The sequence below is a fragment of the Ochotona princeps genome, unplaced genomic scaffold, assembly GCF_030435755.1.
Source record: "Ochotona princeps isolate mOchPri1 unplaced genomic scaffold, mOchPri1.hap1 HAP1_SCAFFOLD_355, whole genome shotgun sequence".
Taxonomy (NCBI): domain Eukaryota; kingdom Metazoa; phylum Chordata; class Mammalia; order Lagomorpha; family Ochotonidae; genus Ochotona; species Ochotona princeps.
Genome location: NW_026697204.1, coordinates 78,205 through 102,594, shown reverse-complemented (window position 1 = coordinate 102,594; position 24,390 = coordinate 78,205). Strand labels below are relative to the sequence as shown.

The following is a 24,390-nucleotide window of genomic DNA, read 5'->3' as shown; positions in this document are numbered from 1 at the left end:
GCAATAAATATTTTGGTTTTTTAAAAAAAGTCACACAGGTTGTCATTCAGGAGCTAGCCTCTGACTCCTTTCATCTTCTATCCAGATGACACATCTTGTTGCGGAGCAGAGGCCTTGGACAATGGTGGGTTGCTTTGCTGATGTCGGAGACAGGCTTTCTCAAGCCTGGTTTTGTTTTCCTAGGGTAATAAAAGTGAGTACTTCTGGTATAGACAGGCAAAATAGCTAACCCCAAAGAGCAAACTTGGGGGCTTAAAGAAAAATGGACTTGTTATGAAAGGTATCGGGTTGTGGAAATCTCTAAACATTGATTAAAAATAGGCCTGGAGAGTCGGAGTGATGTTCAACATCTCTTGAGGCAAGAGAATCCATTTCGTGGCCATTGGGGGACCATGAACAGAAGGAGGGATGAGGTGGCAGGGACCAGAAACAGCAACCAGGTACATACACAATCCTGTGATGGGGGAGGTGGATGGAAACACGTGTGTCTGTGCTTCCACTGACACATTTTTAGACTATCATAGTCAAAACGTGTGAGGAGCCAGACAGGATGGTAGGCAGCTATGGTTTTTCTGGTCTCTGGCTTATTATTATTTTTTTAATATATAATTATATTGTCTCTCTCATGTCTCAACTTCCCCAGAGTTCATTTCTCCCAAGGACATCCTCTTGCCTGAAAAGACACGGGGACAGAATTAACATATCAACTCATCACCTGCAAGTGGCCAATCTAATCTCATCTCTGGGCCACTGTCAAAAAGCTACTGCCTGAATGATCCGTTTAGCATTAGAAAGGGACTGAGGAAGCTAACTGATCCCTCATCTATGAGGCTTCTGTCTCAGAGCCAGGTGCTATGGAGAACAAATTCTATTCTTTGTATTTGGAGAACTTCCTTTGAAATGGGGTTTAAAACCTACAAGCTCCCTTTGCACACGGATCTTCCCTACCTTGGAGCCCCCTTCATCCACTAGGGCAGCAGTCACTTTCCCTCTTATCTTCAAGTAAACCTTGCTTTAAAACAAGACTTTTTCTGGGCTCGGCAGTGTGGCCTAGTGGCTAAGGTCCTTTCCTTGACCCCATATGGCTGCTGGTTCTAATCCCGGCAGCTCCACTTCCTCTCTATCTCTCCTCCTCTCGGTATATCTGACTTTGTAATAAAAATAAAATAAATTAAAAAAAAAACCAATAAGAAATGAGGTCACTGTTGTGTTTTTGCATCAAACATCCCACAACAAAAACTAGTATATAACTGTGGAGGGAGGTAGAACTAAGAAAAAGTATCTCTTGCTACCATGGTGTTTTAATAGTGTTAGATGATGACTGCTGACTGCCCTCCCGCTGGTGGAATAATATCAGCAAGTTGTAACAGAAGCTTCATTGGCAAATCCACACCTGACCCCCCTTCGTGCAGACTGGAAGAAAGATTGAGGCGCAAAGGGCAGCTGAGACACATGTCCAGGAGTTTAAACTCCTCCAGACACGTGGGCTGGTGACGGGCTGTCTATGCCCTAATTATATAAGGAATGTCTGTCCAGGTGTGCCATTGGCCAGCTGGAATCCCACCAGACAAGTGACATAACTGGCTCCTGTGGGTCCTCCTGTTCTGGGTTGAAGCCTGGGCGACATGTTGGGTCTGGAGCAGATCTAACCCCTTGCCTCTAGTGCCCTGAGTAGCCATCAAATAGGTTCTCTAATTTTTCTCTTATGGTTGATTTTTCTCTTATGGTTTTCTCTTATGGTTAATTGGTTTTAATAGATATCCCAAAAGCAACGGGTAAGGAACACGTTACCACATATAGACTATAATGGTAAATAAGTTGCTGGACAGCAGCAAAGAGAATAAATTTTTAAAAATTAAGATTTGTTTTTATTGGAAAGTCATTTTTACAGAGAGAAGGAGAGATAGAAAGATTTTCTGTCAGGTGATTCACTGTACAAGTGGCTGCTATGGCTAGTCTAGCAATCAGAAGCAGTAGCCAGGATCTTCTTCTGAGTCTCTCATGTGCATGCAGGGTCTCAAGGCTTTGGAACATCCCTCACTGCTTTCCCAGGCCACAAGCAGGCAGCTGGATGGGAAGTGCAGCACCCAGGACATGAAGCAAAGCTTGTATTGGATCCTGACACTTGGAGGTGGATGTAGTGAGGTAGTCAGTTGGTTCAAAGTCAAGAGCTTAGATGCCATTCCCCACCACCAACACCTGTGTGTTCACTCCTGCCCACCTCTGACACTCAGCTATCATTGAGAGCGGGCGATATTGCACTGTAAAGTAACCACTCCTCTCACAGGCCTCTATAAAGGCTCATGATAAGGATGGGCTCACTCTGTGGGTCAGGTGCTTTCTTGTTGCTCTGGCACCCCGAACCCTGGCTGCCCCAGGATAGGTTTCCCCTGAGCCTGGGCCTGTGTATCTGCATTCCTCACCCGCTGTTTACTGCTTAGGTGGGTTAATGAAGCTAGCAATGTTCAAATGCTTTGTATTTCTAGTTTGTGTGCTGTTAGGAGTTTCGGGTGTGGCAATGCCTAGCTGTAGAGGAATGTGGGCAGAGAAGCCAGGGAAAGAGGAATGTCTGCAGCTTTGTGTTTCCAGGTTATTCTTTGCATGTCTCTTAGGATAACGTATCTTGATGGAGAAGCTTAGGTCTTCAGCTTAATGGATGGACTTGAGAGAAATGACAATTTGTTCCTCTTGGGTTATGATTGATAGGAAGCGGGGCTGCTGGGACATGAACTGGCACCCATATGGGATCCCGGCGCATTCAAGGCAAGGACTTAGCTGCCAGGCCATAGTGCCAGGTTCTTGTAAATTAACTTTTAAAATTCTTTTTTTTTTTAAGATTTATTTATTTTATTACAAAGTCAGACATACAGAGAGGAGGAGAGACAGAGAGGAAGATCTTCCATCTGATGATTCACTCCCCAAGTGAGCCGCAACGGACAGTGCTCGCTGATCCGGAGCCCGGAACCTGGAACCTCTTCCGGGTCTCCCACACAGATGCAGGGTCCCAAAGCTTTGGGCCATCCTTGACTGCTTTCCCAGGCCACAAGCAGGGAGCTAGATGGGAAGTGGAGCTGCCGGGATTAGAACTGGTGCCCATATGGGATCTCGGCACATTCAAGGCGAGGACTTAAGCCGCTAGGCCACGCCGCCGGGCCCAACTTTTAAAATTCTTGTAACAAAAGTTAATTGCAATGGGGTAGATTTGCTTGTCTGTATGTTTTTAAAGGTATCTTGGTACCTATTGTCCACTGCCCGGCAGGGGCAGCATTGGAGTCATTGTGGGGAAATTGAAGAATTTACTTATCTTTAGGACATGCAGCAGGATGGAATGGGCTTAATGCCGTGGGGCTGCAAGACTGCCTTACTGAATTATCTGAACCTGGGGCTGAAGGATTTTCTTGGGCTCTTGCAATTTATGGAGTCTTAAGGGATTGGTAGATTAGGCCCTGTGACTGTCCCGGATCTCCTGAATTAAATAAATCCCTGATAGATTAGGGTAACTGAGAAATCTATTCTGTAGATTGTTAAAAGAATATTTTTAAAATCCTCAGTTAGGGCCCGGCAGCATGGCCTAGCCGCTAAATTCCTTGCCTTGAATGCACTGGGATCCCATATGGGTGCCGGTTCTAATCCCAGCAGCTCCACTTCCCATCCAGCTTCCTGCTGGTGGCCTGGGAAAGCAGTCAAAGATGGCCCAAGACTCTGGACCCTGCATCTGTGTGGGAGACCTGGAAGAGGTTCCTGGTTCCCAGCCTCGGATCAGCACAGGACCAGCCATTTCCACTCACTTGGGGAGTTAATCATCGGACGGAAGATCTTCCTCTCTGTCAATCCTCTCTGTATATCTGACTTTGTAATAAAAATAAATAAATCTATTTAAAAAAATCCTCAGTTAGATTCTAACTCTGTGAGAAAAATGTGATTTATAAATGACAGATTCTTACAGGCTGGACTACAACACCCATTGTTTCATGTGGAAGACAGGGTTGGAAACAGAACTGAGCCAGCAATTGCAACCACCAACATATGCATAAGCCGATTGGGGTGATGGACTGGGCCAGACTCTGTGCTGGCAAGCACACACAGGAATCAGGCCTGGGATCACCTCGGATGAAATTTCTTTGGGGATCCTTCCAACTGAACTGCTGATCTCAGAACCCCAACCAGTGCAGGTTCCATGGTCTGACCAAATGTCAAAGCTGAGCCTCCTCAGAGGCTCAGACAAAACAGTGGACAGCAAATCCAAGTGCACATGGAGGATATGGCAGCCTATTGGAACCTGCTGAAGACACCTGGTGCCTCAACAGAGGATGGAGGACAGAACAATCAATCAGCTATGCCAGCCATGTGTGCTAATGGAGACTCTAAAGTGGATTATGTCAGCCAGTGGATTCTGGAGAGATTTCATCACGCTTGGAATGGAAAGACTGGCAGAAATTCAGAACTGTTGGACTACCAAAACCACTTGAGCAGTGCCTTTGAAGCATGCATCACGTTGGGGACCCTGGGATTGGTGGGAGTCTCGGTGGGGCTTCTCCCTGTATCTCTCCCCTACTCCAGATCTAAAAAAAAAAAAAAAAAAAAAAGGAAAAAAATGAGATTCTTAACTGCTCTGTACATTAAGAAAAAAGCTATAGAGACTTACAGTAGAATCTAAAACCTCTTAAAGGTAGCCACATTGTCTTTTATCACAGACCAAAAGGGGATCCCATAGCAAAATAAGAGGATAAGAGTTGGTATGTACTCCTGGTCCCAGCGAGATCCTTTGAGGCTTTCAAACAGCTTTCACATCCCCGGACTTAAATGACCAAGTGACAAAATAACAAAGATACTGACCTTAAAAAAAAAAAATCCTGCCCCACTATGGCAGCTTTGAGGCCATTGAGGAGAACAGGTAGCTCTGGGTAACCAATGCAATGCAAGGGAAAGGAGATAGCTTCAGCTGTTGGTTTTAGCATGCGGAAGATAAAGTCTGTGATGGTGCACACCAAAGGAAGTAAGATGAAGAGCAAGAGAAACTGAACATCACCTACTTTCTGCATAGTCACAGGCTGTGCTTGCTTGCATAACCCACACCTGCTTGGATCACACCTTGTCAGGTACTGGGTTTGGGAGGGGCGTTGGTTGCAGGCTCCTTCTCCTTGGGTGGAGGCAGCTCCACAGCCACCACTTGCTTCCCACTGAGCCTGGGTGAGCAGCAGATGTGTGCCCATGTGCACGCATTTTTAGCAGGGCACAAGTGTGTGCCAATATAAACTCTACGTGTAGAATAAGACATATTACCTGGGTTCTCTTTTGCAGCATTTTGAAAATTAACTGAATGCTCTTCAAATTACATTCTTCCTTATGAAATGTCAGCCTCTCAGCCCACCACACCCCCAATCAAGTGCGCTGGATTTCCTCACAAAGTCACCCTTTATGGCATTTTTAATGTAGTGGAGATGGGGGGTGGAGTGCATTTTCAAAGTGTTTCTCTTTCTGTAACTCTGACTTCCAAGATAAACAAGTTTTTAACAAGTGTTATAAAGAGAGTGAGACAGGGTGAAGCCCTGGTTAGTTTCCCCAAATAACCAAATGTCTGGACTCAACTGGTTTGAAGTAAGGAGCTAGGATCTTCTGGGTCTCTCATATGTTTGCAGAGTTCCCGAGAACTTGGACCACCTTTCACTGCTTTCTCAGGTAGTAGCAGGGAAACTGATCAAAAGTGGAGCAGCCAGGGCTTGAAACAGCACCCAGAAGGATGGTGGCACTGCAGGTGGCAGATTTATCTTCTATGCCACAATGCTGGCCCAGAGATTACTGTTAAAACACAGACACACACACACACACACACACACACACACACACACACACTCACACACACACCTTTTTTTCCAAGATAAACATTTGTCAAGTAGAATTCTTTTAGACAAAAAGGGGGGGATGTAAGGAGACTGATGAGCAGTTCAACTAGAGGACATTTATAGGAAAAGGAATATGGGTTAACTCCCTGTTGATTCATCTGGAGAAGCAATGGAAGATGGCCAGTGATCTGGAGATTTGGATGAAGCTCCTGGCCCCTTGCCTTCAGATTGGCTCTGTGGAGGCAGTTGGCCCTCAATGGGAGGGTGAAACTGTGGATGGAAATGTGTGTTGAGGGTGTGTCCCTCACTGTGTCTATAACTCTGCTTTTCAAAGCAATGAACTAAATCTTAAAGAAGGAAATGAGATCATTTAAAATTACTTCCTCATTTGTAGGATTTCCCCTTTCTCATCTGTGCAAATTGATGACTTTGGTTAGACCTCATGTGGAACATGTTCTGACCGTAGTAGCTGTCTCTTAGAGTGGAAAGGTGCTTTATTGCTTCTAGGGAAACCAGCTGGATCTTTGCAACCCCACTTTTCTTCATCTGTTTCTCCTGGCTCTTCTTGCTCTGATATCTTTTGTGCTCTGCTTTCTTTCTCCTCTTCATCCTCATACTTTTATGTTCAGGTTTTATAAAGCGCTGTATAATCTGTGTTTTTCCTCTTATATAGTAAATAGATATTTAATGTCCGGATTTTAAAAAATGATATTTGCATAGCTAATGAGGATGGGAAGGGTAGGGGCTTAGGGAAAAGTGGGTGTGATCAGTGTTTCCAAATTTTTTATTTCTTCCTTCTGTATCTGGGGGAACGGAACACATGAGGGGAGAAGCCATACCCAGCTTCCCAACCACTCCAGTACCCAGTGATGGGGAACAGCCTCCCAATATCAATCCAGGCTCCACGATAAAGTGTATACTCTGAGAGTTTTGCCCAAGTGGCTTGGCTAGTTTTGAAATGATGTCAGTCTCAATAATGCAAGGGTGAGAAACTCCTTGCAATGCCCAATGGATATTTGCTGTCATGGTATGCTGGAGTAGCTGTCCAATTTGTTCTGCCCTTCTTCCCTGATATGGTGCCAGATGTCCTGTGCTGGCCTCATGGGCTGACACATCACCTGGGCCAGGCATCCACTGCTCCATTTTTTTTTTTTTGCACTGAGGCCCAGCTCTAACACATGAAATCCATGGTAAGACCATTGATCCTGGACATGAGACCCAAGACCCCCACATGTCCCCAACTGTGCCATCGCCAAACCCCTGTAAGTCTACACACCAGCTCTTCACATGTGTGCTCCTGGGTGGCCAGTGAGCTTACCCTGATGTCATTGGTATCCCAGGCTACCTGCCTAAGGCACTGTAGGGCCCCCAAGCTGGGGACTCATGGACCCAGTACCCACCACACAGCTGGATCTAAGACCCTGGGCCAGGTGACTTGACCCTGCCAGTTCCCCTTCTCCCAGGGCTCTCAAACCCAGCACCCATTGCACAGGCAGGCCCAAGGACCTGGGTCAGGTGACCCATTCCATTCCCCATCGAACCACATACCCCTGGACCTCACTGATGCACCAATCTTTAATGCTTTGTTTTCTTCTCAAAATTTCCCTCTTATAATTATTCTTCATTTTTCCTTCTATTTTACTTTTAAATTTTGCTTACAACCCCGAATTGCTTTCTTTTTAGTTTATGTTGTTTCCTGAAAGTCATTTGATTCCCAGTAAATAAAAAATACCTCTCTCTTGAGGCAGGCATCATAGAACAGTGGTTTAGGCTGTATGTTGGGTTCTCTGGAATGGAGTTCAACCTCTGCCTCCAATCCAGGCTCCTACTGATGATCCTCAGAAACAGAACATTGTGCTTCAAATCTTAGGGCTTGCATGGTTCAAATTCCTGACATCTGGCTGTGGGCTGTCCCACCCTTATGTGCTGTAGGATTTGATGTGTATAACAGGATGCCATATCTTTTTTTTTTTTTTTCCTTTCTTTGCTTCTACCATTTTGCCTTTTAAGTACATGAAAACAAAAATAACAAACACTTCCTCTGTGGTGCTATGCAGACCATTCAGCTCTGAGTCAATCCCTGCTTGTGGATGGCTGCAGAGGTTTTTCATCACAACTCTGGTAGCAGTCACTTCTTTCACTGTCATGTTGATTGTTTCTTCCACCCAAGTTCTTGATGTTAAGGTCTTTTTAGGATTTGTGAGATTTTTCTTGCAATGTTTATGTTTGAAGCACACACTAACTCTTTATTTCTTCATGTGCCACTTCTTTACTAAAATTACTTAAGGCAAATAAAACAAAACTTATAAAGAATGGAACTAATGAAACAGTAATGACTTTTTAAGAATTATACACAAAAGTTAAACTAGTACTTATATGATCATGAGTTAGATATTTCTTCGAAGTTATACATGTGAATCCTTGCATTTCAATCCCGATCCAGAGCAAAACAAAAGTGGCAATCAAGAATCCACTCCAGGGCCCGGCGGAATGGCCTAGCGGCTAAAGTCCTCACCTTGAACGCACCAGGATCCCATATGGGCGCCGGTTCTAATCCCGGCAGCTCCACTTCCCATCCAGCTCCCTGCTTGTGGCCTGGAAAGCAGTTGAGGACGGCCCAAAGCTTTGGGACCCTGCACCTGTATATCCGGCTTTCCAATAATAATAAATCTTTAAAAAAAAAAAAAGAATCCACTCCATTTGATTATTGAAGTACCAAGAAATATATAAAAAGAATTGATCATACCATAGTAGTTTATAGATGGGTTATAGTAAATCATAGTCCTCGACTGCTTTCCCAGGCCACAAGCAGGGAGCTGGATGGGAAGTGGAGCTGCCGGGATTAGAACCGGCGCCCATATGGGATCCCGGGGCGTTCAAGGTGAGGACTTTAGCCACTAAGCCACGCTGCTGGGCCCCTTAATGGATTCTTTTTTTTTTTTTTTTACTTTTTCTTTATTAATTATTATGCATTATGTGACAGTTTCATAGGCTCTGGGAATCCCCCCCCCCTCCCCATGCCCCTCCCCCCTGGTGGATTCCTCCACCTTGGTGCAGTATTACAGCTCAAATTCAATCAAAATTCTTTCTTTGCAAACATATACCAAACATAGAGTCAAGCTACTTGTTGTCCAGATGGGTTGAACAGTTTCTTGGGGAGACCATTTCTGGTCCGAAGTTAGAGCTGGCAGAATATCATCCCAGTCAATTAAGAGTCCTAATATAACATCAACAGCAATTTGCAATATTATGGAATTGACATGGTTTTGCGCAACCAGTATGTTAAAAAAAAAACAAAAAACAAGTTCTTAACCACAACCTGTGATTTGCTCATTGACATTTCAATTTTAGTTTGTATACAGGACTGGCTACTATACACCTTAAAATGGCTATAAGGTACCATTCAGCTGTCTCGTGTCGATTTCATTTTAGTATTTAACCATTTGTTGTGTTGAAGTATAATTTTGCTGATCTTGGCAGATTTTAGGATAATCTAGACTGGCTTGTAACTCTAACAAGATATTTGTTGACATTTAAGGTGCAGAACATTTTTTTGGGGGGTGGGGGGTTGTGCAGGGAAATCCCCAACACCATGGTGAGGAGTGACTAATCTTTGTGTCCCACCCAGTGAGACATGAGCCAATCCACGCCAGCTCTTTCCTGTCAAATTTAAAGCTCTACTTTCTGTTGTTTGTCTATTTATTTTAGGTTTTTTTAGTTTGTATGATTGATTGCTTGGTGTGAGGGGTTTTCGAAGCAATCCCGATGGTCATTGCGAGGGAGGGTGGGGGTCCAGAGGTGGAGCCAGGCTTGGACCAGAGAAGGCTCTCCTCCCTGGTCCCGAAGGACGTTTATTGTTCTTCTGTTTCTGCGGACCGCTCAGGGCTTCTGGTTGTCTTTCTGATGACGTTGGTTTCTGCACGGTAATGTTTGGACTTCTTCCATCCCCAGTGGAAGCTCCGGTTGTGGGTGGGTGACCTCAGAGTACTCGGCCTCCGAGGGCATCCAATTCCCTGTGGCCTCCTTGGCAGTTGGGATATAGTCCTTGTTGCTCATATTAATAGTTTGTGGTGAAGGTCTAGAAGACTTCTTGGTAGGGATCCAGGCTTTCGCCTTGCCACCTGCTCCACCCTGGAGTGCCCCCCTGCTCCACGCACATGACCTCCTCTTAAGAAGTTGTCAGGATCACACCTGATTCCCCCCTCATGCATTGGTATAGTAGTTTTACTGTTATTTAGTGCCACTTTGAGTCTGTTGTCTATGAATTACCAGATTTGATCTTGATAGGCTATATTGTACTTTTTCCTCACTCTTTTTATGGTCCTGAAAGATTTCCCTGCACTCCCCCCGCATTACGGATTAACATAGCCTATTGAGGGTAGAGTAGGTTTTACAGTTTTTTGATGTAGATCTTAAGTATTCTGACATTAATTGTTGGTTTACAGATTATATCACATTATCTTATTGTATTGGATACAGGTTGTTAGAGATTGCAATAATATTACAATATACAGGTACTATCTTCCAGGTTGTCATCTTTTCATCTCAAATTAAGGCAAACATGTAGTATTTAACCTTTTGGGATTGGTTCATTTCTCTTAGCATGATGGATTCCAGTCGGGCCCATTTGACCACAAAGAACTGCATTTCATTTTTTTTAATAGCTGAGTAGTATTCCATAGAGTAGATTGAACCATAGCTTTCTCATCCAGTCTTCTATTGATGGGCATTTTGGCTGTTTCCAGGTTTTTGCGATTGTAGATTGTGCTGCTATGAACATAGGCATGCATGTTGGTTTCTTGTGTAGGAGATGTTTTGGATATATCCCTAGGAGTGCTATTGCTGGATCATATGGTATGTTGATTTTCAGTTGTTTGAGTATTCCCCAAACTGATTCCCATACAGGCTGTACCAGTCTGCAGTCCCACCAGCAGTGGAGAAGCGTTCCCTTTTCCCCGCAACCTCGCCAGCAAGTGTTGGTGGTATTATGTATGTGTGCCAGTCTTACTGGTGTTAGGTGGTACCTCAAGGTTGTCTTCATTTGGATTTCCCTTATTGCCAGGGAACTTGAGCATTTTTTCATATGCTTGTTTGCCGTTTAGGTTTGTTCCTCTGTGAAATGTCTGCCCATTTCCCGTGCCCATTTCTTGAGTGGCTTGTTTGTTTTGACATTTTTGTTGTTTTGTAGCTCTTTGTATATTCTGGAAATTAGTCCTCTATCACCTATGTCGTTGCCGAAGATCTTCTCCCATTCTGTGGGTTGCCTTTTTACTTTGTTGATTGTTTCTCTAGCTGTACAGAAGCTTCTTAGTTTGATGAGGTCCCAATTGTTTATTTTGGTCTCGATTTCTACTGCATTTGGAGTCTTTTTTAGGAAGTGAGGGCCTACCCCTAAGTGTTGCAGTGTGTTTCCAACATTTTCTTCCCAAAGTTTGAAGGTTTCTGGATGTAGATTTAGGTCTTTTATCCATTTAGATTTGATCTTGGTATATGGCGAGAGATGTGGGTCTATCTTTTTGTTTCTGCAGGCTATCAACCAGTTGTCCCAACAGCATTTATTGAACAGACCTTCCCATTTGCTTGGATTGTTGTCTGTCTTTTTGTCAAAGATTAATTGACTGTATCTGTGTGGGTTCCTGTCTGGTGTTTCTATTCTGCTCCATTGATCTTCCTCTCTATCTTTGTGCCAGTACCAAGTTGTTTTGATAACCACTGCCCTATAGTATGTCCAGAGGTCTGGAACAGTGATTCCCAATGCTAACTTCCTGTTCTTCAGGATGGATCTGGCTATTCGTGGTTTTTTTGTGCTTCCAGATGAACCTTTGGATCATTGTTTCCAGTTCCATGAAGAATGTTTTGGGCAATTTGATTGGGATTGCGTTGAATGTATATATTGCTTTTGGGAGTATAGACATTTTAATGATATTGATTTTACCTATCCAGGAGTATGGGATGTTACTCCATCTTTTGAGGTCTTCTTCAATTTCTTTTTTAAGTGGTTTGTAGTTTTCCTCAAATAGGTCTCCTACATTTTTGGTTAGGTTAATTCCCAGATACTTCATTCTTTTCTCTGTTATTTTGAATGGTATTTTGCTGGTTAGATCTTTTTCCATCTTGGGGCTGTTCGCATACACTATGGCTGTTTATGTTTGTTCATTAATTTTGTACCCTGCCACTCTACCGTACTCTCGTATAAGTTCTAGGAGTCTCTGTGTTGAGTCTCTTGGCTCTTCTATATAAAGAATCATGTCATCTGCGTATAGTGAAAGTTTGACTTCTTCATTTCCAATTTGGATTCCTTTGATTTCTTTTTCTTGTCTTATGGCCTCAGCAAGTACCTCTAGGACTATGTTGAATAGCAGTGGTGAAAGTGGACATCCCTGTCTTGTTCCAGATTTCAGTGGGAAGGGTTCCAGTTTTTCACCATTCAGTATGATGCTGGCATTGGGTTTTTCATATATTGCTTTGATTATGTTGTGGATTTTTCCATCTATGCCTACCTTGGTTAGGGTTTTTAGCAGGAAGTGATGTTGGATTTTGTCAAAAGCTTTTTCTGCATCTATTGATATTATCATGTGATTCTTGTTTTTCAGTTTTTGGATGTGGTGTATCACATTTATGGATTTCCTTATGTTGAACCACCCCTGCATTCCAGGGATGAATCCTACTTGATCTGGATGAATGATCTGTCGGATGATTTTTTGAATTCTGTTGGCTAGGATTTTGTTGAGTATCTTAGCATCATTGTTCATCAGAGAGATAGGTTTGTAGTTTTCTTTCTCTGTAGGATCTCTGTCTGGTTTTGGGATTAAGGTAATGTTGGCTTCATAGAATGAGTTTGGAAGGGTCACTTCCTGTTCTATTGTATTGAAGAGTTTGTAGAGGATTGGGGTTAGTTCTGTTCGGAATGTTTTGTAGAATTCTGCAGTGAAACCGTCTGGGCCTGGGCTTTTCTTTGTTGGGAGGTCTTTAATCACTGATTCAATCTCTGCTTCAGTTATGGGCTTGTTCAGGTCGTTTGTTGCCTCTGAGCTAAGTTTTGGCAGGTTGTATAAGTCTAAGAACTTTTCCATTTCTTGGTGGTCTTCTGATTTGTTGGAGTATAGAGCTTTGTAGTAATTTCTGATTATGTTCTTAATGGATGCAGTGTCTGTTGTTATGTTGCCTTTTTCATCTTTGATGCTGTTAATTCTTGCTTTCTCTTGTTTTTTCTTTGCCAGTAGGGCCATTGGGGTATATATTTTGTTTATCTTTTCAAAAAAACAACTTTTTGATTCATTGATTTTGTGTATAGTTTTTTTTTGTTTCTATCTGATTAATTTCCTCCCTTGTTTTGATGATTTCTTGCTTCCTGTTGTATGTGGGGCTCTTCTGCTGCTGTTTTTCCAATTCCTGGAGGTGTGTGCTTAGTTCCTGTATTTGACGCCTCTCTTGGGCCTTGACATGGGCTCCAATTGTGATGAATTTACCCCGCAGCATTGCTTTGGCTGTGTCCCATAAAATTTGGAATGCTGTGTCAGAGTTTTCATTGGTTTCCATAAATTTTTTGTTCTCATCTTTAATTTCTTCTCTGATCCATTGTTCGTTTAATAGCATATTGTTTAGCCTCCAAGAGTTTCTGTATTTCCTGGGGCATTTTGAATTGCTGATTTCCAATTTCATTCCGTGGTGGTCTGAGAGGGTACATGGTATGATTCCTATGTTTTTGAAGTTATTTAGGTTTGTTTTGTTTCTTATCATGTGGTCAATCCTGGAGAAGGTGCCATGCACTGCTGAAAAAAATGTATAATCGGTGGCCTTGGGGTAAAAAGTTCTATAAATGTCTACCAAGTCCAGTTGTTCTATTGTTTGTACGAGTTCTGTTGTTTCTTTGTTGAGTTTTTGTTTTGTTGATCTGTCTATAGTTGTTAGCGCGGTGTTAAGGTCTCCCACTATTATTGTGTGCATATCAATGTCTCCTCTTAAGTCTGTAAGTAATTGCTTCACGTAGCTAGGCGCGTTGGAATTTGGTGCATATATATTCACAATGGTGATTACTTCCTGACGTATCAGTCCCCTCACCAATAAATAGCTACCTTCCCTGTCTTTTTTGATGTCTGTCAGCTTGAAGTCTATATCATCTGAAATTAGAATAGCTACCCCAGCCTTTTTTTCTCGTCCATTGGCATGAAATATCTTTTTCCATTCCTTTACTTTCAGTTTCTTAGAGGCTTTTCTGGTTAGATGTGTCTCTTGTAGGCAACAGATTGATGGGTTCTGTTTCAGGATCCAGTCTGTTAATCTGTGTCTTTTGATTGGTGAATTTAGGCCATTTGTGTTTAGAGATAATATTGAAAGAAATTGATTTTGAGCTGCCATGAGTGTGTGTAAGTGTGCAAGTGTGTATTTGCGACTATTAGAATCTCTGCCTGGTTGACTGTCCTCTTATGGATATTAGTGGGGAGGTCTTCCCATGTGCCATCTTTGATTTTGGTTTTCATTTTTTTCTCTCTGGGTTTAGCACCTTCCTGAGGAGGTTGTCTAGGGCCGGTTTCGTGCTAGTATATTCTTCTAGTTTCTCTTTGCTGTTGAAATATTTAATTTCATTCTCAAATATAAATGAGAGTTTTGCCGGGTACATTATTCTCGGTTGGCAGTTGTTTTGTTTCAGGATTTGAAAGGTTTTACCCCACTCTCTTCTTGCCTGGAGTGTTTTTTCTGAGAGATCTGCTGTGATTCTGATTTGCCTTCCTCTGAAAGTAATCTTGTCCTTTTTTCTTATTTGTCTTAGAATTGTTTCTTTGTATTCGCTTGAAGGCAGTTTGAGGACCACATGTCTGGGTGAGGATCGCTTTGGGTCGACTATTGGGGGATTCTCTGACCTTCCTGGATTTGTGCTGGATTTATATTTCCAGTGTTCTGGAAGTTCTCCTGTATTATTTCATTGAAGACCCGTTGCAAGCCTATCTCCTTTTCCACTCCCTCTGGAAGGCCTATTATTCTAATATTTGATTTTTTGAGGTTGTCTTTCATTTCCTGTATGGACCTATTGGCTTTCTCCAGATTTGTCTCCAACTGTTTGATGAACTGCTGCCTTTCATTCTGAATGTCTTCCAATTCTGATATTCTGTCCTCTGCTGTGTTCATTCTGTTGGTTAGGCTTTCAATTTTGTGTTCTATATCGAGGATTCCCTTTTTGACTTGATTTATTTCTGCAATGATATGGTTTTCGAATACCTTGGACTCTTTCCAGCGCTTCTCGCTGTCTCTGATGAATCTCATCACTAGTTTCTGAAATTCCTTCTCTGGTAATTCCTCTATGTCATCATCTTGCATGTCATGTATTAAGATTAGTTTTTGGTTGTTTTGGGGAGAAATGCTTGATCTTTCTTCTGAGTCATTACCTTTTCTGATACTTCTCCTCATTGTGTTGTTGTTTCTTGCCATTTTGGGATTTTAGCCTCTGACTTGCTTGTCCGGAGCCATTGCCCCGGTGCTGTAGCTTATAGGAAGTGTGACCCAGCTACTGCTGTATGGAGTGTTGGCCTAAGTATAGCTAAGCACAGCAGGGGGTTCCAGCTGCTTGTTGTTCCGAGTTTGCAGACCACAGCCCCAAGCTGGGTCAGGAGACTCTATGTCCCAGCCCTAGTGCCAGGCCTTCCCCGTGCAGCTCCCACTCAAAGTCGTTGCCTCACTGGAAGCCACACTGCTCCACACCTCCGTCTGAGTTCGTTGACTCTGCTGAGCTGTGTTTTGCCTCTTGGGCTCAGAGCCTCTGGGCCACCTCAGGATACAGGTCTACAGAGTCGGTCCCGCCTCTTGTGCTTGGGGCGAGAGCCGCGTGTAGCTGGGGCCTCTGCGCCACCTCAGGCCACAGGTCCACAGTCTCTTCTTGCCTCTTGGGCTCGAGGCGGGGACTGGGGCCGTGGCCGCGTGTAGTAGGGGCTTCTGCGCCAACTCAGGTCACAGGTCTAGAGAGTCGGTCCCACCTCTTGGGCTGGGGGGGGGAGCCATGTGTAGCTGGAGCCCCTGCGCCACCTCAGGACACAAGTCTACAGAGCCCTGTCCCACCTCTTGGGCTCAGGGTGGAGCTGCGTGTAGTAGGGACCTCTGCACCACCTCAGGCCACAGGTCTAGAGAGCTGGTCCCACCTCTTGGGATCGGGGCAGGAGTCACGGGTAGCTGGGGTCTCTGTGCCACCTCAGGCCACAGGTCCACTGGGAGAACTTGCCCAGTGGTCCTGCAGAACCGGTTTTGCTTTGGGGTCTCCTGCTGAGCTGAGCACAGCAGGGGATCTATTCAAGTTCACAGTCCTGCCCTGCCCCCTTTACAAGGCTTCCCTTTCTCTTTTTTTTTTTTTTTTTTTTTTTTGCACTTTCTCAGAGGTGTTCTGCCATTGGGAGCAGAGCCATGGGAGTCATGCAGTTGTGCTCCCACCAGCCTGCACCTCTGTCCAGGGAGGCTATGCCGAGTGTTGCCCCGCTCCTAATGCTCAGGCTGAGCTCAGCAGTTTCCACTGGAGACTTTTGCAGTTAGTCAACCTTTCGGAGCCGGGTTGGGGATTACTGTAACCCGAACCCAGAGCTCAGCTCCCGTCTCCTCTGCACTCTCTCAAAGTTGCTGACCTGCTGGGAGGCAAGTTTCTGGGCAACCCCCCCTGCTTATCTTCGTGGGATGATGCCCCCTTTGTTCAATCCAGCAGCCTCCTTTAGGGTCTCCTGCACTCCAGTGGTCTGTGCCCCTGTGGGTGTGGACGCCTGTCCTTCCAACCGCCTTTGTCCTCCCAGGAACGGCTGAGATTCCACTGCCTTCCCCCTGGCTGGGATCGCGACTCACCAAAATTCTCACGGCGTGCTGTCCCCTCTTTTTTCCTTTTTATGGTTGTCTCTCCACGCTGTGTAGATCTTCTTACTTCAGCGAACTCCAGTGACCTTCCTACACCTATCCCCTCATTTCTGTGTCTCCTGGTTTGTTTCTCTGCTGGATCAGTTTTCCTCTGTCCCCACACTGCCCTACACCAGCTCTCTATGGTCGGCCATCTTCCTCCGAATCCCCTTAATTGATTCTTGATGCAGCAGCAAGCGTGACAACTTAGACAAAGGAGGACTCCTTTGTGTAAATGACATGAATACACAATTACACAGGTCTTATTTTCCCCCTGGAATAGTTTATGATGAACTAAATACTTGAATGGTGCAGAAATATAAACTTACCATTGCAGAATCAAGGAGTTGTTAGACCTGTTTATCTTCATGGGTAAACTCCTCAGCAATAACTTTTTGTTGTAGTTGTTCTCCCTTGAACTCTATTTCTGAAACACTCCCTTGACCATAGCTGATGTTCAGTAAGGAGCTCCTGAATAAATTAAGCTTCTTTCAAATAATCTCTGCGTTTTTGCTTTAATCACTAACTGCCTTATTTTCCACGGAGATTGACCATTCAAAGATATATCTACTACTTTTGTTCAAATTACTTCCTGGTTATTACTCTACTTTTCTGTTTGAATTGACAGATCATACCCAGAGACCTTTATTTAGCTGCTTACAAGCAAGCTAGATTCCTAAGGTTAGCATAGTAACAACATTTTTTACACTTTATTAATTTGTAAAAATAATCTCAGTTGATTAGGGCACAAAGGGTCAAGGGCTACAGGAAAGTGGGTAATACCATTGTTTCCACACTAATATCATTTCCCCCCTGTATCTGGACCCAGGGGAGAAACAAAAGAAAAGGCCCCGCCCAGTCTTCCACTCATCCCAGGTCCCCGACATGAGGCGCAGTCCAAGGGTCCTGCTCAAGCAGTTTTGATAGTTCAACGTGTCTGAATTGCTGCCAGTCTCGCCATTCCAGGTGCAATGAAACCTATTCAGAATCCACTGGCTGATATAGTCTCTTCATGGTTGGGGTTCAGAGATCAGCAGTTCAGTTGGAGGGATCTCCAAAGAAACTTCATCTGAGATGATTCCAAAGCTGATTCTTGTGGGAGTTTGCCAGTACAGGGTCTATTCTACTGGGGATTATGCTATTCTACTGGGGAAACAACTGAAGATGCCCCAAATGCCTGGAACTATATCACCATGAAGGAGACCCTGGAGAAAATCCTAGCTCCTGGCTTTAGGCTGGCTCAGCCACAGCCATTGCACCTATTTTAGAAGCAAATCTGTAAAAAGATCTTCTCTTTCAGTAATTTATTTGTTTTCCCAATAAAATTAAATATATATATATATATATATATATATTAGAATATACGTACATACATTTTTAAAAAGATTTATATATTTTTATTGGAAAGGCAGATGTACCGAGAGGAGGAGAGACAGAGAGGAAGATCTTCTATCCAAAGAGTCACTCCGCAAGTGGCTGCAATGGCCAGTGCTGCATTGATCCGAAGCCAGGAGCAAGGAAGTTTTTCTGGGTCTCCCACGCGGGTGCAGGGTCCCAAGGCTTTGGGCTGTCCTCGACTGTTTTCCCAGGCCACAAGCAGGGAGCTGGATGGGAAGTGGAGCTGCTGGGTTAAAACAGATGCCCATATGGGATCCCGGGGCTTTCAAGGCTAGGACTTTAACTGCTATGTTATAGTGCTGGGCCCTACATACATATTTTTAAAGAGACGAAATGTGAAGATATGTGAAAATGATAGTCATGCATGGTAAATGAATTGAGTGACATTTTAATGTTTAACCAACTCAGCATGGATTCAGCCAGACTTTCTACTTTTTAAAATATTTTAGTATGGACCCAGCGTGGTAGCCTAGTGATTAACATCCTCACCTTGAATGCACTGGGATCTCATTTGGGTATTGCTTCTAATCCTGACAGCCCCAATTTCCATCTAGCTGCCTGGGAAAGCAGTCGAGGACAGTCTAAGGCCTTGGGATGCTGCACCAACATGGGAGAGCCAGAAGAGGCCCCAGGCTTCTGGCTTTGAATCACTGCAGCTCTAATCATTGTGGTTACCTGGGAGGTGAATCATCAGACATTCTTCCTCTCTATCTCTCCCTCACTATATATATATCTGCTTTTCAATTTTAAAAAAATCACTAACTTGTACACATCAGTGAGTGAGTTTTGAAAAAAGATTTTATCTTTATTGGAAAGTCAGATTTACATAGAAAGCTTCCTTCGATCTCCCACGTGGGTTCAGGGTCCTAAGGCTTTCCGTCATCCTTCACTGCATTCCCAGGCCACAAGCAGGAAGCTGGATGTTAAGTGGAGTCGTTGGTAGGTGAACCAGTGTCCATATGGGATCCTGGCATGTGCAAGGGTAAATTAAGCCACTGGAGCATTCCACTGGCCCTGAACTGTGTTTTTTTTTTTTTTTTTCTTTTCATAGTGAGCGACCAAATTCAGAACCCAAATCTCACCTTCATCCGTATACCATTCTTCTCCAAGCATCAACATTTTCCAGTAGAATCTGTATTTTAGGTTTTGAAAACCAATGCTTTGAGAAACACTGCCTCCAGGGACCACCCCCACAATCATCAAGGGAAAAGTCATGTAACTGTCCCTGATGACAGAGGCCTTTCAACAATGACAGCTGTCCACTGTCTTCCAGCGAAGATTCAGGAGAACAGTGGCACTACGGGAATTGCCAATGTAGAGGAACCAGGGTGGAGGTGATAGGGCTGAGAACAGCACACAATAATGGGCTATCAACTTTCTGTGGCACAGAGACCTGATAACCATCAGGAGCATTCACAGACATATTACAAGCATGTCTCTTCCCTCTCTAAGAGTATCTGGTTAATGCTTATTCTGTTATCAGTAGTCTCTAATTCTTTATAACTCACACTTTTACATATCCCATCTGCAAGAAAAAAAAATCCAAGTTTCAGTAAAATTGGTCATGAGTTCTTACTAAAATCACTGCAAATATCCATTTACCAATTCCCCTTTGAATTTTTCTATGACACATTCTCAGGAAAAAGAAAACCCACAGGAACTTCTGCATAATATTTCCATTTAGGTGACAAGGAAAAAATGAGTCTTTTAAAATATTTTGGTATAAAAATTTTGTGCATTTATTATATTACTTTTAATGTTTGATGACATTTACATTTCGACCAGGGTAGGAAGGTTATAAAACTGTGGAAGTGTGAGTGAGACCACTGTTTTCAATTTTCATTGTAAGAATGTTGAGGCTTAATGAGAATACTGGTGGAAGGCAGTGAGATGTACAAAAACATCATTCTGAAATTTAAGTAAAGTATTGAATACATGCTACAAGTACATTCTGTAAAAAAAAAAAAAGTTGCCTCTCTTGCACTTGATGCTCAGAAATTTGGGCTTGCTAGGGCCTTGTATGTAAAAATTAAGTAGTGAAAGTGGTCGAGGCTGTCACAGATGAGAAATATGCCAATGTGCTTCACACCAAACACTTGGCTTACATCAACATTAGACATAATGCGTACTTTTTCAAAATAATAAAAAATTTGATAGCAGCAGTATAATGAGAGACAGAGTATTTTCAAGCAGCTGAGCTTATGTGAACTGAATCCAGGAACTAGAAGTAGACCAGAAAGGATATGAACCAGTCATGCCCATCTGGGATGCCATGACACCAGATAGAATCTTACCCTATATGCCACAACACTAGCTCATTCTTAGGGTTGAAAGATTTCATGTCATGGCCATATCTGGAGGAATGGCTCAATCAGTTGCAAAGCACTTGCTGTGGTAATACATGACACATGAAATCAGTGTGAAGCTGAGCAGTAGTTCTGGCAGCTGATAAACTCTGGTGGTCATTATATCCCAAGAATCTGATACCAGACAATTCTTATGTCTCTGGGATATACCTCCTAGAGTATAGGAGGAGACAAAGTGGCCAAAACTGATTCACATTTTGCCAGACATCACAAGAAAATCTCCACTCTGGACAAAAGATACATCTTTCAAAGCTGGGTATTCAGCATTATAATTGCCACATGCCTCAACTAATAGTTGTGATTCCAATATTAGTCTAACAAAATGTGGGAGGATAAAGAGACTATAAGAAAGTTATATTAGGTAACTGCAAATTAAAAAGATGGTATTTAGAATAAGTGTTATACAGTGATTATTCATTAACAAAATTAAAATAGGAACACAGAACTTATTCACATTTTTTTCACTCATAACAAAGGGAGAACAAGTACAGACTGCATTTGAAATATCTTAGCACCATGAAGCCTGTATTTTGAAATACAATCATACTCCTCATAATTTTGCTGATGTGTAAATGAGAGCTGTCCGCCAGCAAAAGGTTATTCAACATTGCTCATACTAAAAATGTTCCTCTATTGTGAGCTTTATGATGGGTGATTAGGTGTGACTTATGTCTAAAAAGAGGTAAGTGCTGGTAAATGGTTTTTCCATACTCACCACATCTGTTTTCATGTGTGAATTCTCTGGTGTCTAATCAGAGATGACTGCGTATAAAAGGCTTTTCCACATTCATTGCACATATAAGGTTTTTCCCCTGTGTGGATTTTCTGATGTCTAATAAGACATGACTTCTGGCCAAACACTTTTCTACACTCACTACATTCATAAGGTTTTTCCCCTGTGTGGATTCTCTAATGCGTGATTAGGTATGATTTCCTGTAAAAAGCTTTCCCACACTCACTACATTCATAAGGTTTTTCCCATGTGTGGACTCTGATGTTTAGTGAGAGATGACTGCTGGGAAAAGGCTTTTCCCCGGTGTGGATTCTCTGATGTGTAATGAGAGCTGATGGCCTGAAAAATGCTCTTCCACATTCGTTACATTCATAAGGTTTTTCCTCTGTGTGGATTTTCTGATGTTTAATTAGGTATGACTTCTGAGAAAAAGCTTTCCCACACTTAGGGCACTGATAAGGTTTTTCCCCTTGGTGGATTTTCTGATGTATTATGAGAGCTGACTTCTGACAAAAGGCTTTCCCACACACACTACATTGATAAGATTTTTCCCTTGTGTGGATTCTCTGATGTGCAATGAGAGATGACTTGTGGCAAAAGGCTTTCTCACACTTGATACATTCATAAGGTTTTTCCCCTGTGTGGATTCTCTGATGTGGGATTAGATGTGATTTCCAGCAAAAAGCTTTCGCACACTGACTACATTCATAAGGTTTCTCACCGGTGTGTATTCTTTGATGTATAATTAGGTATGATTTCCAGCGAAAAGCTTTCCCACACTGGCTACATTGATAAAGATTATGCTCTGTGTGGACTCTCTGATGTCTAGTGAGAGATGACTGCTCATAAAAGGTTTTTCCAGTCACTACATTTATAAGGCTTTTCCCCTGTGTGAATTCTTTGATGTGTTATTAGGTGTGATTTGTGGCAAAAAGCTTTCTTGCACTGACTACATTCATAAAGGATTTCACCTGCGTGGATTCTCTCGTGTCTAATGAGAGATGACGGCCTGAAAAAGGCTTTTGGACACGCAATACATTTATAAGGCTTGTCCCCTGTGTGGATTTTCTGATGTTTAATTAGGTATGACTTCTGAGAAAAAGCTTTCCCACACTTTGGACACTGATAAGGTTTTTCCCCGGTGTGGATTCTCCAATGTGTAATGACAGTTGGCGGTCTGGAAAAGGCTTTTTCACATTCACTACCTTGATAAGGTTTTTCCCCTGTGTGGATTCTCTGATGTGTAATGAGAGATGATTTGTGACAAAAGGCTTTTCCACACTTGCTACCTTCATAAGGCTTTTCCCCAGTGTAAATTTTGTGATGTTTGATGAGGTATGACTTCTGATGAAAAGTTTTCTGACTGCTGGGTACATTAGAAGCAGGCTTTTTCCCAAATGGTGTTGCATCAGGATTCCTAGGAAGAAAACATATTTTTAAATAAATGATGGTGTCTTTCATTCTCTCCTTTCAAGAAGCACCCCAATTCCAATCTCTCTTCTGTGGGGTGCTTTGTTCCTCTGCTATTTTTAGTACACTTGGTCACTTTGGGAGTAAATGTCCTGTCTGTAATTGAATCCCAGTTTCTGTTTCCATGCTAAGCTGTAGAAGGAATCACTGAGCTTTGATGGTAACATTTTCCCTGGTGCCCAACATGGGGCATGAAAAAGACTTCTAATTCTTAGACCAGATTCATGTGGCTTGACTCAGCAAAGACTTTAAAAGGTTCATATGCCTTTCCTCAAATAGGACTGAACCTGTGGAAATGAACCTTGGCCTCCCACAGTTCTACATTATCATGAGCCCCACTACCCACCCCAACCCTGGCCACTGCCTAGCTCCAGCTGAACCTCCACATGGACTATATTCTTAGTCGTGTGGAGACAGGAAGCACGGTTGTCTAGGACTGAAGAGGCTCTAATCCCCAACTAACTCTTTGCCTATCACCTGAATTTTAATTTTGGGAGCAAGACTCTGGGTGTGTGTATTTCTTTCATTTTTTTTTAAAGATTTATTTTATTTTTATTACAAAGTCAGATATACTGAGAGGAGGAGAGATAGAGAGGAAGTGGAGCTGCCGGGATTAGAACCAGCGGCCATATGGGATCAATGTCAGGACCTTAGCCACTAGGCCACGCTGCCCAGCCCAAGGGTGTGTGTATTTCAAAGAAACCTTTGGAACCTGAGGACTGAGAGTCCCTGGCATAGGCCACTGTTCTACATGACTTGAAACTTCCTAGGCATATTCTGAATGCCAACATCCTGTCATGGTAACCATGTGCCAAATTCCTTTTTCATACTCCAGTTAGTTTATCCTCTTTGGAAGAGGGCTGAGACTCATGGCACCCACAAGTATTCTGCCCAAATTTGATCTTGACTCATGTGGACCTTTGCACAATGCACTCTACACTTCCCAGATGAATGGAGCAAAGACCAGTTCCTTCATTCTGTCTCCTATCTCAATTCTACCAACCACGTGACTTGCACCTCTGAAATCTAAACACCCATAGAATAGAAGGTGAACATTTTGCATTGCACACTAGCAGCTGTTTCCAGACTTGTTGAGAGAGAACCAATGGGAAATGTCTTTCCCACAGGTTCTGGCCCAGAGAAGGACAAGATCAGGAAACACTTAAAACCTAAGATGCTTTGACAAATGTGGGTGCCTCTCACTCTCTACATTCAAATGAGACTCTCCCTGGCTCTCGCCCAGGAAGTACTTTACATTCCCTTCTCTTTCTACGATTATCAGGTCACTCTGCAAATGAAACATTTCTGTGTGCAATGAAAAGACAGAAAAGAAAGGAATTAAGTTTCTCAAGTTTCTTTTTTGTACATTATCCCTTTAATATCATGTTTCAGTTATGGCCAGAGCTAAAATTAGGCATCTATGCAAAACAACTCTTTTTTTTTTTTTAAGATTTATTTTTATTACAAAGTCAGATATACAGAGCAGGAGAGACAGAGAGGAAGAACTTCCGTCCGATGATCCACTCCCCAAGTGAGCCGCAATGGGCTGGTGCTGTGCCAGTCCGAAGCCGGGAACCTGGAACCTCTTCCGGGTCTCCCACACGGGTGCAGTGTCCCAAGGCTTTGGGCCGTCCTCTCCTGCTTTCCCAGGCCACAAGCAGGGAGCTGGATGGGAAGTGGAGCTGCCAGAATTAGAACCGGCGGCCATATGGGCTCC

General features: G+C 43.2%; 1 protein-coding gene across 1 annotated transcript in view; it reads right to left on the bottom strand.

Annotated features, from left to right (window-relative positions):
• The window catches only part of LOC131478900 (zinc finger protein ZFP2-like), a 52,580-nt gene extending 29,721 nt beyond the window's left edge, over positions 1-22,859 (bottom strand). Inside the window, 3 exon segments of the mRNA XM_058659519.1 lie at positions 21,430-22,064; positions 22,066-22,620; positions 22,822-22,859. Coding sequence (XP_058515502.1) covers positions 21,430-22,064; positions 22,066-22,620; positions 22,822-22,859 — 1,228 coding nt within the window.
• Between the last annotated feature and the right edge of the window lie 1,531 nt (positions 22,860-24,390).